This window comes from Loxodonta africana, chromosome 5 (genome assembly GCF_030014295.1).
Source record: "Loxodonta africana isolate mLoxAfr1 chromosome 5, mLoxAfr1.hap2, whole genome shotgun sequence".
Classification (NCBI taxonomy): domain Eukaryota; kingdom Metazoa; phylum Chordata; class Mammalia; order Proboscidea; family Elephantidae; genus Loxodonta; species Loxodonta africana.
The window spans coordinates 63,692,513-63,712,489 of NC_087346.1; the positions used below are offsets into that span (position 1 = coordinate 63,692,513).

General features: G+C 35.2%; 1 protein-coding gene across 4 annotated transcripts in view; it reads left to right on the top strand.

Moving 5' to 3' along the window:
* The window catches only part of FAM13A (family with sequence similarity 13 member A), a 363,829-nt gene that overhangs the window by 82,328 nt on the left and 261,524 nt on the right, over window positions 1–19,977 (top strand). For all 4 annotated transcript variants that reach the window (XM_064285550.1, XM_064285551.1, XM_064285552.1 and 1 more), the window contains one exon: window positions 3,234–3,411. In XM_064285550.1, coding sequence (XP_064141620.1) covers window positions 3,234–3,411 — 178 coding nt within the window. The remainder of the gene's footprint in view (window positions 1–3,233; window positions 3,412–19,977) is intronic.

Consider the following 19,977-nt stretch of genomic DNA (forward strand, 5'->3'; position numbering starts at 1 on the left):
CAGAAAATTAAGTGGAACAAGGAAATTGTCAACAACACACAAAAAAAGACACCAAAATGACAGCACTAAACTCATAAAAAACAAAAAAAATTTTTTTTATACCTATCAATAATTATGCTGAATGTAAATGGCCTAATGCACCTATAAAGAGACAGTGGCAGAATCGATCAAAAAAGAAAAACACGATCAGTCTATATGCTACCTACAAGAGACAAACCTTAAACTCAGAGATACAAACTAAAACTCAAAGGATGAAAAAAATATATGTCAAGCAAACAACAATCAAAACAGATCAGGAGTGGCAGTATTAATTTCTGACAAAATAGACTTTAAAGCGAAATTTACCACAAAGGATAAGGAAGGACACTCTATAATGATTAAAGGATCAATACACCAGGAGGATGTAACCGTAATAAGTATTTACACGCCCAACCACAGGGCTCCAAAATACATAAAACAAACTCTGACATCATTGAAAAGAGAAATAGATAGCCCCACAATAACGGTAACAGACTTAAACACCCCACTTTCAGTGAAGGACAGAACATCCAGAAAGCAGCTTGTAAAGACACGAAAGATCGAAATGCCACAGTCAACCAACTTGATCTCATAGATGTATACAGAACACTCCACCCAACAGCAGCTAAGTATGCTTTCTTTTCTAATGCACATAGAATGTTCTCTAGAATAGACCACATATTAGGCCACAAAGCAAGCCTTAATGGAATCTAAAGCATCGAAATATTTCAAAGCATCCTTTCTGACCGTGAAGTCATGAAAGTAGAAATCGATAACAGAAAATGCAAGGGAAAAATCAAATACATGGAAACTGAACAACTTGCTCAAAAACTACTGGGTTATAGAAGAAATCAAGGACAGAATAAAGAAATTCACAGAATCAAACAAGAATGAAAATACATCCTACCAGAACCTTTGGGACACAACAAAAGCTGTGCTCAGAGATTAATTTATAACAATAAATGGACACATCCAGAAAAGGAAGGGCCAAAATGAAAACATTAACCCTACAACTCAAACAAATAGAAAGAGAGCAGCAAAAGAATCCCACAGGCACCAGAAGAAAGGGAATAATAAAAATTAAAGCAGAAATAAATGAAATGGAAAAACAATTGAAAGAGTTAACGAGACCAAAAGCTGGTTCTTTGAAAAGATCAATAAAGTTGATAAACCATTGCCCAAACTGACAAAAGAAAAACAGGAGAGGAAGCAAATAACCCAAATAAGAAATGAGATGGGTGATATCACAACAGACCCAACTGAAATTAAAAGAATCAGAATACTATGAAAAATTATACTCCAACAAATTTGAAAACCTAGAGAAAATGGACAAATTTCTGGAAACACAGTACCTACTTAAACTAATACAAATGGGTAGAACAACTAGAGGTGATTCTAATCCTTGAAATATATCCTAGAGAAACAAGAGCCATCACACAAATAGACATGTGCACACCCATGTTCATTGCAGCACTGTTCACAATAGCAAAAAGATGGAAACAATCTAGTTGCTCATCAATAGAAGAATGGATAAACAAATAATGGTGTATTCACACAGCGGAATACTACGCAACATTAAAGAACAATAATGAATCCATGAAGCATCTCACAACATGAATGAATGTGGAAGGCATTATGCTGAGTGAAATTAGTCAGTTGCGAAAGGACAAATATTGTATGAGACCACTATTATAAGAACTCAAGAAAAGGTTTAAACACATAAGAAAATTCTCTTTTGGTTATGAGGGTAGGGAGGGAGGGAGAGGGGAATTCACTAACTAGATAGTAGACAAGAATTATCTTAGGTGAAGGGAAGGACAACATACAATACAGGGGAAGGCAGCACAACTGGACTAAACCAAAAGCTAAGAAGTTTCCTGAACACAAACAAACGCTTCGAAGGACAGAGTAGGAAGGGCAGGGGTCTGGGGACAATGGGACATCTAGGTCAGTTGACATAACGAAGTTTATTAAGGAAATGTTCTGCATCCCACTTTAGTGAGTGGCATCTGGGGCCTCGAAAGCTAGCAAGCGGCCATCTAAGATGTATCAGTTGGTCCCAACTCACCTGGAACAAAGGAGAATGAAGAACACCAGAGAGACACAGGAAAATATTAGGCCCAAGAGACAAATGGGCTACATAAACCAGAGACTCTATCAGCCTAAGACCACAAGATCTAGATGGTGGCTGACTACCATCAATGAACTCCCTGACACAGAACACAACAGAGAGTCCCTGAGTGAGCAGGAGAAAAGTGTGCAGAACTCAAATTCTGGTAGTAAGACCAGACTTAATGATCTGACTGAGACTAGAGTAACCCAGGCAGACATGGCCCCTGGACTCTTCTGTTAACCCAGAACTAAAACCATTCCCAAAGCCAACTCTTTAGATAAAGATTAGACTGGGCTATAAAACATGAAATAATAGTCGTGAAGATTGTGCTTCTTCAAGTAGATACAGGAGACTAAATGGGCAGCTCCTGTCTGGAGACGGGATGAGAAGATAGAAAGGAATAGGAGCTGGTGGATGGACATGGGAAAAGCAGGGTGGAAAGGGGGAGCGTGCTGTCACATTATAGGGATTGCAACTAGGGTCAAGTAACAATTTTTGTATGAGAAATTAACTTGAACTGTAAACTTTCACTTAAAGCACAATTTAAAAAAAAAGAAGTGAGGGAAATTTTTCCTATGTATACCTGTGAATTTTGGCACATCATCAGACATATTTGGCCAGATGCAAGGTTATTAAGCTTTTGTGTGAAAGAAACATAGAATTCTAAACTGTAGGGCATGTGAGAAATGAAAAAACCGTATGTAGATCTCTAGTGTTAAATTTTATTAAAGCAAAATATCCTTGTTTTAACAAACTTGAAGACCAGAATTAAATGGTAGATTCTGCTTTGGATGAAAACCTAACCATTATTTTAATTTGGGGGGAAAGCCCCATAAAATTGAAATATTGAACCCATTTTATACACTGAATAAGGCTCATCATTTCCAAGATTATTAATTTTTTTAACATAATTAAAACAAAAATCAAATGCTCGAGGATCAAAACATGGCAGAAATGCCTTTTATTGATTGATTGATGGCCTATCTCAGTCTCTGAGGAATTTTTTTCTGAGTAAAATGTTAGAATTTATTACAGATGGGTGTTTTTGTTGTTGTTACTATGAAATATACTTAAGAACATTTTTTATTCTTTGTCTTTCCAGATGGTGGAAATGATGCTCAGGAAAACAGCTTAAGAGACTTAATAAAAGAGCTGCCAGACGCCCACTACTGCCTCCTGAAGTATCTATGCCAGTTTTTGACGAAAGTAGCCAAGCATCACGTGCAGAACCGCATGAATGTTCACAATCTCGCCACTGTATTTGGGCCAAATTGCTTTCAGTAAGTTAGTGGAGTTTTGCTTTTAATATTATCCTGTGCTGCTTTTCCTTTACTACTGCCTAAAATTATTGGGATATAGAAGCATATTTCAATTTCAAAATTGAACCAGTTGGCATAAATTAATGTTGGAGAAATTCCATCTTGCTCTCAGGCATCGTAATCTTGGTTTTCATCCCAATTTTGAAGGCAGCAGATATGCCTTTTTATGAAACAATAATTTGCAATAATTCAATCTCATTTAAAATTCTGGAATTAAGTTCTCTTTGCACTAAAAAGCTCATTTTTAAAAAATTGTTATCTGAAACGTTGATTGACAGAAAGGGTAGAAGTATGATATACTGGCAGTCCCTAACTTATGACATACTCAGTTGTGATGAACCGCACTTAGGACAACCTCAGTGTTGTTGTTGTTTTTTCCCTTGATACATTTTATTGTCAGTAATACATACTGCATACAGTGTTGCAGCCCATAATTTGCTGATGTCATCATTCTCAGATGTTTGCTCCCGAATGTTTATACTTAATGTTTCCAGTCTCCAAAGACAAATAAAGGTCAGATTTATAAAGATACGGACAGTAAAAGGTAATTATAATGAAAGCTAAAAAAAAAAAAAAAAAAGGGAGGGATATTCGATTTACGTCAGAACCAGTTTACAGTAGAGTCATTGGAATGGAGCCCCATCGTAAGTCAGGGACTACCCGTAGTAAGTACTAGTGATAAAGCTTAAGTCATGGCGAATGGAACGTCGGAACCAGAATATGTCAGTACAGAAAGATATAACCTCGACTTTATTGTTAAACTTTTTTTTATTAATAAACTAGACTAGAAATCAATAGTTTGCTTTGATAGATGTTATATCACTAGCCACAAGAAATGTTGTAAAGTTTTATTTTTGAGTTATAGCCCCTGTTACTTTCTAAAGCCCTTTAATTGTTGGTATATGAAACATAATCTAGCAATCCAGGAATTTTGCATGTAACTCTCCTGTTAATCCTTTCTGTTATCAAACATGCTACTAAAGAGAGAGAACACTCACATTTTAAAAACTCTTAGAAAGTTTGGTTTTTTTGGGTTTTTTTTTTGGTACTGCATCTACTTATATGCTCAATTAATCTGCAGGCTCATTCAGCTGCCCAGAAGTAGTAGCATTAGAGTCCTCAGAATGACTGTCTAAATATAGATCCTGGCTTAGATCATAGTGACTGCAGGGTTCCAGGTCTAATATGGGGAGAAGTTCTGCATTAATAACTATCCCCATCGTAGCTTTAGAGATACTAAATTTTAAATAATGGCATTTCATAGGAAATGTTAAAGTCTTGTGAATAAATGTATCAAACACAGGCTCTAAGATTTCTTGTCTTAGTCAGGAGCTCTGTGGTTGTAAAATGTCTGTGTCGGTTCTTTTTACTCCTGTCTGCAGAGTGGAAACCCTGGTGGTGTAGTGGTTAAGTGCTACGGTTGCTAACCAAAGGGATGGCAGTTCGAATCCACCGAAACTCTATGGGGCGGTTCTACTCTGTCCTCTGAGTTGGAATCGGCACTGGGTTTGGTTTTTTTTGTTGCACAGTAAACCGTCGTTTGCTGACCTACATGTGAGAAGTAAATGTGTCAATAGAAAACTAGTCAATAAGTTCGAAACCTTAGATTCAATGAGAGGTAAAAATGGATTCATAAGTAGATGCTTATTTAGTAATAAGCAGATACGTATTTCATTGCTGACTTGTAAATTGGGCTTGACCTGAAATTCCTGGTAACCTACTTCAATTAGTCAACCAAATATCAACAAATGGCGAGTTTTTCTTTTAGGCTCTACTATTTAATAATATGTATTACTAAATCTATGGGTTTGGTTTTAAATCTATGAATATAAAAAATCATTGCTAAGTACTTTCTCATTGAAGTAAAGTATAATTGTTATAACAGAGTGTTTATTGGACACTTACCAAGCCCTGGTGGCACAGTGGGTAAAGCAATCCACTGCTAACCGAAAGGTGAGCGTTTCAAAACACCAGCAGCTCTGAGGAAGAAAGATGCAGCAGCTTGCTCCTGTAAAGATTTACAGCCTTGGAAACCCTGTAGGGTCGCTATGAGTCAGAATCGACTCACCAGCAGTGGGTTTGGTTTTGTTTTGGTTACCAGGTACTATACTGTATCATTTACCTCATTGAGTTCTAAAGAGGCAGAGTAATTTATTTTGTCACTGAAGTTACTCTATCTACGTCAAGAAAAAGTAGACAGTTCAACTCCAGTGACTACAATTAGTCTATAAATGTTACAAAGACAATAGGTGGAAAACTGTCATTCAAGGATAATTGTCTCAACCATGAATCACTGAAGGGCAAGGCAAAGGAAATGCTTTCCTTAATAACTAAGGTAAATACATTGTATGGTTAATAGACGAGGAAGAATTTTTTAATAATATGGGGAAAAGCTCATGAAATAATGTTAATTTCTAAAAAGTATACAAAATGTTGTGTATGGAATGATATTGACTGTGAACTATATAATCATAAAAATTAGAAGAAAATACACCAACAGGTTTATGGTTGTTTGGTGTTCTGGATGCTGGGCTTATACAAACATAGGTGCTCTTAATTACCAGATTTTCAACATGTACTTCCTCCAGTTATGGGTTTATTAAATTGAAATGATTGAGTAATACAGTGTCCTTGTAAAAAATTCAAGCAATATAGAGGTATATAAAGCAAATACCCTCTGTTACCCCTTCCCATTCTATCCTTCCTCCCTAGAGATAAAAAGTTTCCAGTAAATGTATATCCATCCATCTATAGTCGATTCTTAAATATAAGTGGGATCATTACGCACATTTTGTAAAGCTGGATTCTTTTTACAGCAATACTAGAACTTTCTTTGTCAGTATATTTATATGCTTCATTCTTTTTAACCGTCGCCATAATTCACTTAACCATCCAACTATTGATGAGCATTGAGAGTTTCATCTTTCTATGTTAAAACAGTTACAGTGAACATCCTGAGTATGCTTCTTTATATACATTTGCAACTATTTCTTCAAAATAAACTAGAAGCAGAATTGTTTAGCTGAGGGATTTACATATTTCAAAATTAATGTGTAGTGCCCTTCGTAAAGGCTATAACAATAATTTCTACCATCAGTGTTTAAGAATATCTGTTTCCCTGTAGCTTTGCCATGTTGAGGGTTATCACATATTTAAATTCTTCTTGATTTAATGGGAAAAATGGCATCCTGATTGCACGTGAAATTGAGTATATTTGGGGGGCTACTAATATTTGAGTGTCTATCCTTTGTGTATATTCCATGCTTATTTTTTGTTTTCTTTTAATACTTATTTTTGGCTCTTTCTTACTGCTTTATAAGAGTTTTGCAGATATAATGGAAATTAATCTTTTGTCTGTTACACATCTTGCAAAAATTTCCTCCTATTTGTCTTTTAATTTTATTTATGGTGCTTTATTAAATTTTTAATTTACTCAAATGTATGAACTCACTTTCCTTTTTATTTCTGGGGTTTATGTCTTGCTTAATAATTCCCAACCATAAAGGTATTAAAATACACATTTTAAAAATATTTATAGCCTTTCTATGATTAGCTTTTTACTTTATCCAGAATTTACTTTTGTATGTGATAGGACATACGGACATATGGATACAATTTGATTTTTCTTTAAATACATAGCCAATTATTGCCAAGCTATTCATTGAATAATATATCTACCTGCTAATTGGTAATACCAACTTTATCACATATTAACTTCCAACATATATATGTCTGTTTCTGGTTTCTGTAATGGCCCTTCCTTCTCTCCTCCTCCATTTTCTGTTACATTTTCTTTTCCAGTGGAATTTTGGAATCTCCGTGTTAATTTTCGTTTTTAAAAATTATTTGGAATTTTTTTACTTTTATCTTTATTAATTTAAATTTATTTACTTGTTTTTCAAGCTTTCCCCCAATTTTTTATTATGAAAAATGTCAATCATACAAATAATTTCAAATAATAGTACAATAATCATTCACTCACAGTTTGAAAGGACGGTTATAATAATCATCCATTTTCTCATTAACTGAATAGTGTACTTTATCTCTGTATGTCTATAAATTGTTGTTGAACCATTTGAAAATAAGTTGTAACCTCATGGTATTTTACTGCTAAATACTTAATCTTGTATGTCTTAAAAATAAGGACATTTTGCTGCATAACCATAATATACTTATCACAGCTGAGAAAATTGACAGTTCCACATTATTATCTGAATAGTCCATATTCAAATGTTCCCAGTTTGTTGCAATAATGTCTTTTAATGCTGTTCTTCTCTGTACCGGATCCAGTGGCTCACATGTTGTATTTGCTTGTTAGATATCTTTAGTATCTCATAATGTAGAACAGTCTATCCTCCATGTGTGTGCAGTGTGCATGGATACTATTGCTTTGTTTTTTTATTTAACCACATTAGCTTTTTTTTTTTTTTTTAAGAAATCAGACGTCATCTTGTGGAATTTCCCACATTCTGGATTTGTCTGTTTATTTCATAGTGGTGCAGCTTATATTGTTCTTCTATCTCCTGATTTGCTATAAACTTAGATGTAGCCTTGGTTAGATTCAAGGTAATTTTTTTGTAAAAAATACTTGATTAATGACATTTTGTACTTTATATTGCATCCTATTAGGAGTCACATAATGTTAGGTTGTCCCACACTCAGTGATGCTTAGCTCAACATCTTAGTAAAGGACACCACCCCCAAATCTCACTATTGTAAAGGTATGGTTTTCCTTTTGGCATTAGCAGATAATCTGTTGGTTGATACTTTAGCATCATGCAAATATATGTTCCCCAAACTTTTCACTAATGGTTTGATTATCTCCTGGTTTTCTTATCCTGAGTCAGTTATTCTTGGGTAACAGGATTGTAATTTTCTAATTCTACTATTCTTTTGTCCAGTTTTAGTTAGTACTCTTCTATAAAGAAGAGCTTTACCTCATCATTTGGAAATGAACAACATTAAATTTGAATGTTCAGATGCTTCCACAGTTGACCAGCTATGGGAGCACCTTTAAGCTGGCTACTCTGTCCTTTTGACATGACCCCATTAGAGAGGGTTTTCTACTTTTCTGGCTAAAGAGAATGTCTCAGTATGGAATCACGTGTTTCTCCAAAGAGCCTTGGTTCTTTTATTGAAGAATAGTGTTTAGAAGCCACACTCGGTACTAAAGAAGTTCATTGCTTCTAGGACTTCATGTCTTCCAGAGCCAGGGAATGAATGAGTGAATGAGTGAGTGAAAAATATCATGGATTTATATTGATATTTCAATCCAATTTTACCATCTCAGGGTTTTTTCTTAACTTCTTTCATTTTATATTTGCATATCTTTTCTCTGAAAATGAAAATCTTGCTTCCTAAAAAATAAGCATCTTTATTTATTTGCTTTCCTCCACAATGTAGATAAGATGCATACTTTATGTTCAAATACAAATAAAATGTCACAGCACTAATTGAATTACTCAGTAATGTTTATGACATCATTGCAGTTCTTATTGTCCTTAGAATATATCTTGCTAAGAGTACACAAAGTGTAGTATACCAGTTTGATCTATAGCTAGGCTCATTGTTCGTTAGAGTTTATTTTCAGTTTTGGAAAGTAGGGTTTGTTTGTTTTAATTATTTTTTAAATATGTAAAACATTTACATGGCTTAAAAGTAAAATTTATATGAAAAGGTATACTCAGAGAAGTTTTGCTTTCACTCTACCCCGTTCACCCATTAACTGTCTTTGAGGAACATTTTTATTAGTTTCTAATTTATCCTTCCAGTGTTTCTTTTAGTAAAAGTATGTGTGTATATACGGGTATGTTTCATACATATGTGATGTGAGTGTGTTTATGTACATGTGTGTATTCTTTCTCATCTTCCTTATTCTGTTTGTCACTTTGCTTTTTTCTGGAGATCTTAGAGATCACTCCAAATCAGTTTATTCTTTACATTCTTTTTCTATGCCTGCATATTACTTCATTGTTTGGATGAAGTAAAGTTTACTCAACAGTACTTTTCTGATGGCCATTTAAGTTGTTTCCAATATTTTGCTGTTAGGATGATGCCACAGCAAATAAACTTGTGCGTATGTATCACCAGAATTAACTCCTAGACATGAGATTGTCAGATCAAGGGGTAAGTGCATCTGTGGTTTCACTAGATATTCCCAAGTTCCTCTTCATTGACGATGAACCAGCGTTACATTTCCAATAGCAGTGCTTGTTTTTCCACAGTCTTAGCAGTAATGTTTTGCCAGAGTTTTGGAGGTTCGCCACTCGGATAAGTGAGATGAGTATCCCAGTGTAGTTTTTAAAACTTTTATTGAGATATCATCTACATGCCATATAATTCACCCGTTTAGAGTATACAATTCAGCGTTTTTTTAGCATGTTCCCAGAGTTACGCAACCATCACCCCAGTTGGTTTTAGAACATTTATATCTAAAACCAAACCCATTGCTGTTGAGTCAATTCTGACTCATAGCGACCCTGTAGGACAGAATAGAAATGACCCATATGGTTTCCAAGGCTGTAAATCTTTACAGAAGCAGACAGCCACATCTTTCTCCCGCAGAGCAGCTGGTGGATTCAAATCACCAACCTCTTAGTTAGCTGAGTGCTTAACCACTGCACCACCGAGACTCCTTACATTTATATTATCCTCCCCAAAAACCCTGTACCCATTAGCAGTCGCTTTCCACTTTCCCTCAGAATATCCCGCCCAGCCTTCATAAACTACTAACCTACTTCTTGTCTCTATAGATTTGCCTATTCTGACCATTTCATGTAAATAGCAATATAGCAATATGTTTTCAAGGTTCATCCATGTTGTAGTATGTATTGGTGTTTCATTCCTTTTTATGGCAGAATAGTGTCCCATTGAATGGAATTTTTGTTTATCCATTCATCATTTGATGGACATTATGGGCCGTTTCCAGCTTTTGTCTATTATAAAGGACATTGCTATGAACATTTCTGTTATAAGTGATTACTGTAGCTTTTTAGTCATTTTTTTGAGATCACAATGTCAGTTCTCCAGCTTTATTTTTTTTTTTCAAGATTGCTTTCGCTATTCTGTGTACTTTGCATTTCCATATAAATTTTAGCATCAGTTTATGAATTTCTGCAAAAAAGGTCTGCTAGTGTTTTGATGGGAATTGTGTTGACTCTGTGGATCACTTTGAGGGGTGTTGCCATCATGACCTTTTAAATCTTCCAATCCATGAACATGGATTGTCTTTCCATTTACTTCTTTAATTTCTTTCAACAGCGTTTTATCATTTTCGCCATACATATTTTGTGCTTCTTTTGTTAAATTTATTCATAAGTATTTTATTCTTTTTGATGCTATTCTAAATGCAATTGTTTTCTTAATTTTCTTTTCAGATTTTTCATTGTTAGTGCCAGTATAGCTTTAATTTGCACTTACTATGTTATGAATGAGGCCGAACATCTTCACTTATATTTAAGGGTCATTTGTCTTTCTTTCTGTTGATATGTTTGTTCATGTCTCTTCCCATTTTCCTATCAGGCTCTCAGGCTTTTATTTTTCTATTTGAATATCTATTTTTAATCTCTTTTTCACTGTTAAACACACTCAAAGCTCTACTTTTCCTCTCATTATCAGTTTGCACAACATTTTATTCAGCTTGTATTATTTTTTGTTATGGATTGGGTTCTCTGAGATACAAACTCTTCCTCAGATTTCAAGCAGGAGGTTTATTGGGTAGTACTCTGTGGAACCATACCTGTAAGGAATAGAGGGAAACATGATTGGGCAGAAAGAGAAGTTGCACTGTGATGTAGTTCAATCCTATTGGGTGAACCTTAGCAACTGGAAACAGGGATCAGGAGGAAACTAAGTAGATACATGACCCCTTCCTTCTCTCCCATGCAATCTCCATCCCAGAGCTGCTTCTTGCAGCCCAGTTAGGGAAGTCCAGAGTGCCAAACAAAGCATCTGGCAAGTAAACTTGTGTGTATTCCTGGTTCTTTGTGAAATAGCTGCACACATTTTACATTTTTTCACATTTCTCCTTGCCTCTTTTCCTACCCATGCTGCCCTCCTCCCAAAATAAAGCACCAACATTCTCATTGTTGCCTTAGTTCCTATTTTCTTCAGAATCTGCTCTAAGGCACTGTACGATTAGTGACACAGCAGACTGTTCCAATATAGGAGGAAAACCTATTTTCTTAAGACAAAATTCATACTTTAGGAATTTTAAAGGATAGCTTTGCCTATACGTGATTTTTTGTTTGCATGCTGATTTTTGGAACCTAATCTTTTCATAAACTCACAGACAGCAACTTCATTTTAAATATTATACTCCCTGGTGGTACAGTGATTAAAAGCTATGGCTGCTAACCAAAAGGTCAGTGATTCAAATCCACCAGTCGCTGTTCAGAAATTCCACAGGGTAGTTCTACTCTGTCCTGTAGGGGTCGCTATAAGTTGGAATTAACTTGACGGCAGTGGGTTTTGGTTACTATTATTTTATGATTCCTTTGAATTTGATGCTTTGCTTTGGCAAAAAAAAATACTCAAGGCTAAAATTAATAATATCAGGAAAATGTAAATATTTGTATTTACTGTTGTTTAAATTTTTTTATGTAAATTTTAAAATCTACTTTTTAAGTGATATTGGTGAATAGATGAAGCAAGCATTCCCTAACAATCTTTAGCTAAGAAGTGGGGGAAAAAAATTTTTTTTTTGGTTGGTTGGTTATTAATATTTGTGACACTTTGTATTAAATCCAGTGTGCACCTTTAATTAGTTTTCATGATTTAATAGTATCAATGTCTTTAGCCTCCAGTTATTAAAACAAATCTGCTAATTGGTACCTATAAGTGAGCCATTTGATCAGATTTTTTTTTTTTTTTTTTGCTTCTTTTGCCTTTTGTTTATAGTTCTATAAAGTAATCCTATTTCATGAAACAGGTGTCACAATGTTCATCAGTAATCAGAAATGTTGTAGGTTCCTAAGCTTAGAGAGGTAGATCTATTTCAGATTTTTAGCGACAAGCTTTTCTACATACACTTCTTTCCAAGAAGTTACATTTTTGCTTAGTGGCAGCACCAAAAAGATCTTACAACTTCAAATCTTGCAGAAAAAAAAAAACACACACACACACACAATAAGTTAGTGGTACCACATTACCAATTTATAAACTGCAGTTGAATGATCTTCGTATGTATATGTGTGTGTGAGTAGGTATTTGGACAACGTTACTAAATGTTAGGTGAGATCAGCTGAATCTGTAGGCACAAACCAGGGTGTGTAACCAGATAAGCCTGCAGTATTGCCATCATCTGCTAACTGTTACTGAGCACCTTTGTTTACCTTGAAGCCCAAATGTTACTTTTGAAAAGTTATTTAATTGAATTTAAAGAGTAGGTAGTTGAAATTTTGTTCTTAATTAAGCCCTAGCCCTAGTTATACGTATTCATACATTTTTAACCTGTTAGCATATCTATTTATAAAACTCTGGTTGTTCACTTGTTAACATATTTATTATCATCATCTTTCATAGACTTTTTTTGGCATGTTGAAGAATGAGTGGTAGGAAGTTTGGTCTTTCTTCGCCTAAACCTGTGCAGTGGTTACTTCCTTATCTATAGTCCTGTGTTACCCACTTGTGGCTATGATAATTGGCTTTCCTATGGCCTTCATTTTGTTTGTTTGGTTCTTCAAAATTGCCGTAAGTTTATTTTTTGTTATAAAAATAACATATACTCATTGCAAAAAAATTTTTTCCAGACAAAATTATAAAGAATAAAGGTGAAAGTGAAAATCATTCATAACTATCCTATCCAGGTGCAATCAGTGTTCACACTTCAGCTTATCTATGTCTGTATTCCTTTCTCTGCATGCTTACGTATGTATTTATATTTATGTTTGATCAAACATGGGATGATAAAATAATAGTATTTCATAGCCTTTATTTAAGAACTTAATATCATCTGTCATGACATTTTTCTGTGCTTATAAATATAAGCCTATATCATCATGTTTAGTGGTGGTATTACATTCCGATATGCTAATCAGTATCATTTATTTAAGCCACCTTTATAAATGGCATTTCAAGATTTTTCTCCTTTTTTTTTTGGCAATAATAATAGGTAATATTTATTGAGTGCTTACTAAGTTCCTGGCAGTGTTCTAGGGACTTTATTAGGTTGAAACATATTTCCTTGGTTTATCTTTAAAACCTTATGAGGTGGGTACTATTATTATCTCTACTTTACCCATGAGGAAATTGAAGCACAGAAAGTTTAACTTGTTCAAGGTCACTTGGCTAGTAAGAGGTTAGTGTCAGGATTCTGAACCCAGACAGGCTGTCTCCTCAGCTCCAAGCTCTTAATCACCTCTCTATAAATGTTTCTCCTATAAACAACATTGCAATGACTATTCTTGAACATAGATTTTTTCACACTTCACTGATTATTTTCTTTGGATGTACTTTTAGAAGTAGAATTGCTTGGTCAAAGAATATGCATACCATCAAATGTGTACCCCAGAAAGGCTGTCCCAGTTCATGCTGTGAACAACAAAATATGAATATATTCCCTTTCCTACTGCTTCTCTAACACTGGTTTTATCATTGTTCTTAACATTTGCCAACATAGTAAGTGATTTCTTTGAATATTTTCATTTATTTGATTATCGTGAGGTTTAACACCTTTAAAAGCATATTTTCCCATATAGTTATTCTTTTGTAAATTGCCTTTTTACTCTCGTGTTCAGTTTTTCTAAACTGGTACTCAATGTTTTATTATTGTAAGAGTTCCTTTTGTAGTACAAATAGTAATCTTTTGTTTTGTATTGGAAATATTTCTCTGAGCTTGTAATTAAATTCACCTTTGAACCTCTGAACCTCAGAATTCTTATTTTTTGCCACAAAGAAGTTTAAAATTTTTTATTAATTCTAGATATCATCTTGTGTTGTGTGGGTTTAATGTCATCTTTGAAAGGCCTTCTACCTCAAGGTTATAAAAATATGCATTTATATTTTCTCTTAGTATTTCTTGTAGTTTCATTTTTTATTATTTAAATCTTGAGTACTTATGGAAATTATGCTAGAAAAGGTGTGATTTGGAAATCTAAAAGCTCTTAAATATCCAGTTGTATTTTCTTTTAGCATATTTATAGTTTTATTTTTAAACTTTTAAATCCTGAATTCAAGTACAATTTTCTTTAATAAGGTATGATTTAAGGATTTAATTTTTCACTCAAATAATTAGCCTGCTAACCAAACAACATCTAAAGAAAAATTCATACTTTATCAAGTGATTTGAAATGTCATTTTTATCATTATATTCTTAAATATATTTTGGCTTTTTCTGGGCTCTTTACTACACTTACCTTTATACTTTTATGCAGCTAATATCATACCTTTTCTAGTTTAATGTCAGGAGTGCCATTCGTCCACGTAATTCTTTCTCAGAACTTTCCTGAATAATTGCAATTGTTCTCCCAGAGAAACTTCAGAATTTTTTTTCCTACAATTAAAAATTCCTGTTAAATTTTTAGGTTTACCTGGAGGTAATTGAAATCTTTAATATTGAGCCTTTCATCTGATAAAATGATGTATCTCCCTACCTACTCCAGTTTTTACTTACTGTATTTTTGTTTTCTGAAATTGTAGGAGCTTGAAAAGTATAGAAAATTATGACATGTGAAGTAAAAATTATCCACTAATCCTATTACTCGGAAATAATAACTTTTAAAAATTTGATTTATTTCCTTTTAACTTTTCTCTGTGTATGCATTCTTTAAAAAAAATTATTAATGTTATATTCTATATATCTTTTTAATTCTACTTTTTTGTAAAACATTAAATTATAAACCTTTCTCATGTCATTTAATGCCTTTAGTTTATATCATTTTTATTTGCTATAACCAAGACTTCTTATATGTAGCCACCTAGAAAATAGATCTGCTTACGTTAGATTATATGTGCATACAAAAGGTTGGTCTTCAATCATCTATTCCTTGGGGTGAATCAATAAGCATAGTTGTTGCTGGCATATTTTTATGGCTTAGAAAGCTGAGTGTAGAGAAAACTTTTTTTAAGATTACAGAGTGTAAATGGAACTAACAGTATGTATTTTAGACTGTTCCAGTTGAAAGTCTGATTGAGGCAAGAGATAAATCAGTTGCTTTGTAGGTTGAAAAAAAGCCAGATCGGTGCAGAAAGATTTCAGATAGATAGAGATATCAGGTTGAACCATATAAAACTGCCATTTTCCTGGTTCAAACTGCTCAATACCACAGTTTCATATATTTGAATCTAATAGTAAGCTCAAGCCTATTATTGCTTGGGCTCAGCCAAAAGTATGAGTTTGTAGCACATGAGAAATTAAATATCGTTATTGAAGAAGATACTACAGAACCTCCATTACAGATCCATTTGCTTATTTTTTCCCCAGGAATCATGATAGTTTCTAACTTTCTACTAAACCAACAATACTTTTCCAGATATTGTATATGAACACTGAAGTAAATTTTATTACATGCAGTCTCTAGGTTATGAACAAGATCAGTTTTTAACTGTGCTTTTAAGTTGAATTTGTAAGTCAGTAACATGTACATTGAACACTAATGACAGAAGACCAGACAAGTTGTGAGATGACATTAAGGACATCATACATGAAGAAAGTAAGAGATCGTTAAAAGGACAGAAAAGAAAGAAAAGGCCAAAATGAATGTCGGAAGAGGCTCTGAAACTTGCTCTTGAACACAGAGTAGCTGAAGTGAAGGGAAGAAATGATGAAGCAAAAGAGCTGAATAAAAAGTTTCAAAGGGTGGCTTGAGAAGACAAAGTAAAGTATTATAATGACATGTGCAAAGACCTAGGATTAGAAAACCAAAAGGGAGGAACATGTATGGCATTTCTCAAGCTGAAAGAACTGAAGAAAAAATTCAAGCCTTGCGTTGCAGTATTGAAGGATTCTGTGGGCAAAATACTGAATGATGCAGGAGGCATCAAAAGAAGATGGAAGGATGAGTCACTGTACCAAAAAGAATTGGTAGGTGTTCAACCGTTTCAAAAGGTAGCGCATGATCAGGAACTGATGGCACTGAAGGAAGAAGTCTAAGCTTCACTGAAGGGAATGGCAAAAACAAGTTACCAGGAATTGTTGATGGAATACCAACTGAGATTTTTCAAGAAACGGATACAGCGCTGGAGATGCCCGCTCATCTATGCCAGGAAATTTGGAAGACAGCTACATGGCCAACCGACTGGAAGAGATCCATATTTACTCCTATTCCAAAGAAAGGTGATCCAACAGAGTGTGGAAATTATTGAACAATATCATTAATACCATACACAAATAAATTTTTTTTTGCTTTACGTTGCCTCTTTTTTTTTTTTTAATAACTTTTATTAAGCTTCAAGTGAACGTTTACAAATCCAATCAGTCTGTCACATATAAGTTTCCATACATCTCACTCCCTACTCCCACTTACTCTCCCCCTCTTGAGTCAGCCCCTTCAGTCTCTCCTTTCTTGACAATTTTGCCTGCTTCCCTCTCTCTCTATCCTCCCATCCCCCCTCCAGACAAGAGTTGCCAACACAATCTCAAGTGTCCACCTGATATAATTAGCTCACTCTTCATCAGCGTCTCTCTCCCACCCGCTGACCAGTCCCTTTCATTTCTGATGAGTTGTCTTCGGGGATGGTTCCTGTCCTGTGTCAACAGAAGGTCTGGGGAGCATCGCTGCCGGGATTCCTCCAGTCTCAGTCAGACCATTAAGTTTGGTCTTTTTATGAGATTCGGGGTCTGCATCCCACTGATCTCCTGCTGCCTCAGGGGTCCTCTGCTGTGCTCCCTGTCAGGGCAGTCATCGATTGTGGCCGGGCACCAACTAGTTCTTCTGGTCTCAGGATGATGTAGGTCTCTGGTTCACGTGGCCCTTTCTGTCTCTTGGGTTCTTCGTTGCCGTGTGAGCTTGGTATTCTTCATTTTCCTTTGCTCCAGGTGGGTTGAGACCAATTGCTGCATCTTAGGTGGCCGCTTGTTAGCATTTAAGACCCCAGACGCCACATTTCAAAGTGGGATGCAGAATGATTTCATAATAGAATTATTTTGCCAATTGACTTAGAAGTCCCCACAAACCATGTTCCCCAGACCCCCGCGCTTGCTCCGCTGACCTTTGAAGCATTCATTTTATCCCGGAAACTTCTTTGCTTTTGGTCCAGTCCAATTGAGCTGACCTTCCATGTATTGAGTGTTGTCTTTCCCTTCACCTAAAGCAGTTCTTATCTACTGATTAATCAATAAAAAACCCTCTCCCACCCTCCCTCCCTCCCCACCTCGTAACCACAAAAGTATGTGTTCTTCTCAGGTTTACTATTTCTCAAGATCTTATAATAGTGGTCTTATACAATATTTGTCCTTTTGCCTCTGAGTAATTTCGCTCAGCATAATGCCTTCCAGGTTGCTCCATGTTATGAAATGTTTCACAGATTCCTCACTGTTCTTTATCGATGCGTAGTATTCCATTGTGTGAATATACCACAATTTATTTACCCATTCATCCGTTGATGGACACCTTGGTTGCTTCCAACTTTTTGCTATTGTAAACAGAGCTGCAATAAACATGGGTGTGCATATATCTGTTTGTATGAAGGCTCTTGTATCTCTAGGGTATATTCCTAGGAGTGGGATTTCTGTGTTGTATGGTAGTTCTATTTCTAACTGTTTAAGATAACGCCATATAGATTTCCAAAGTGGTTGTACCATTTTACATTCCCACCAGCAGTGTATGAGAGTTCCAGTCTCTCCGCAGCCTCTCCAACATTTATTATTTTGTGTTTTTTGGATTAATGCCAGCCTTGCTGGTGTGAGATGGAATCTCATCGTAGTTTTAATTTGCATTTCTCTAATGGCTAATGATCGAGAGCATTTTCTCATGTATCTGTTGGCTGCCTGAATATCTTCTTTAGTGAAATGTGTGTTCATATCCTTTGCCCACTTCTTGATTGGATTGTTTGTCTTTTTGTGGTTGAGTTTTGACAGAATCATGTAGATTTTAGAGATCAGGCGCTGGTCGGAGATGTCATAGCTGAAAATTCTTTCCCAGTCTGTAGGTGGTCTTTTTACTCTTTTGGTGAAGTCTTTAGATGAGCATAGGTGTTTGATTTTTAGGAGCTCCCAGTTATCGGGTTTCTCTTCATCATTTTTGGTAATGTTTTGTATTCTGTTTATACCTTGTATTAGGGCTCCTAGGGTTGTCCCAATTTTTTCTTCCATGATCTTTATCGTTTTAGTCTTTATGTTTAGGTCTTTGATCCACTTGGAGTTAGTTTTTGTGCGTGGTGTGAGGTATGGGTCCTGTTTCATTTTTTTGCAAATGGATATCTAGTTATGCCAGCACCATTTGTTAAAAAGGCTATCTTTTCCCCAGTTAATTGACACTGGTCCTTTGTCAAATATCAGCTGCTCATACGTGGATGGATCTATGTCTGGGTTCTCAATTCTGTTCCATTGGTCTATGTGTCTGTTGTTCTACCAATACCAGGCTGTTTTGACTACTGTGGCTGTATAATAGGTTCTGAAGTCAGGTAAGGTGAGGCCTCCCACTTTCTTCTTCTTTTTCAGTAGTGCTTTGCTTATCCGGGGCTTCTTTCCCTTCCATATGAAATTGGTGATTTGTTTCTCTATCCCCTTAAAATATGACACTGGAATTTGGATCGGAAGTGCGTTAAATGTATAGATGGCTTTTGGTAGAAGAGACATTTTTACTATGTTAAGTCTTCCTATCCATGAGCAGGGTATGTTTTTCCGCTTAAGTATGTCCTTTTGAATTTCTTGTAGTAGAGCTTTGTAGTTTTCTTTGTATAGGTCTTTTACATCCTTGGTAAGATTTATTCCTAAGTATCTTATCTTCTTGGGGGCTACTGTGAATGGTATTGATTTGGTTATTTCCTCTTCAGTGTTCTTTTTGTTGATGTAGAGGAATCCAAGTGATTTTTGTATGTTTATTTTATAACCTGAGACTCTGCCAAACTCTTCTATTAGTTTCAGTAGTTTTCTGGAGGATTCCTTAGGGTTTTCTGTGTATATAATCATGTCATCTGCAAATAGTGATAACTTTACTTCTTCCTTGCCAATCCGGATACCTTTTATTTCTTTGTCTAGCCTAATTGCCCTGGCTAAGACTTCCAACACGATGTTGAATAAGAGCGGTGATAAAGGGCATCCTTGTCTGGTTCCCGTTCTGAAGGGAAATGCTTTCAGGTTCTCTCCATTTAGAGTGATATTGGCTGTTGGCTTTGCATAGATGCCCTTTATTATGTTGAGGAATTTTCCTTCAATTCCTATTTTGGTAAGAGTTTTTATCATGAATGGGTGTTGGACTTTGTCAAATGCCTTTTCTGCATCAATTGATAAGATCATGTGGTTTTTGTCTTTTGTTTTATTTATGTGATGGATTACATTAATGGTTTTTCTGATATTAAACCAGCCTTGCATACCTGGTATAAATCCCACTTGATCAGGGTGAATTATTTTTTTGATGTGTTGTTGGA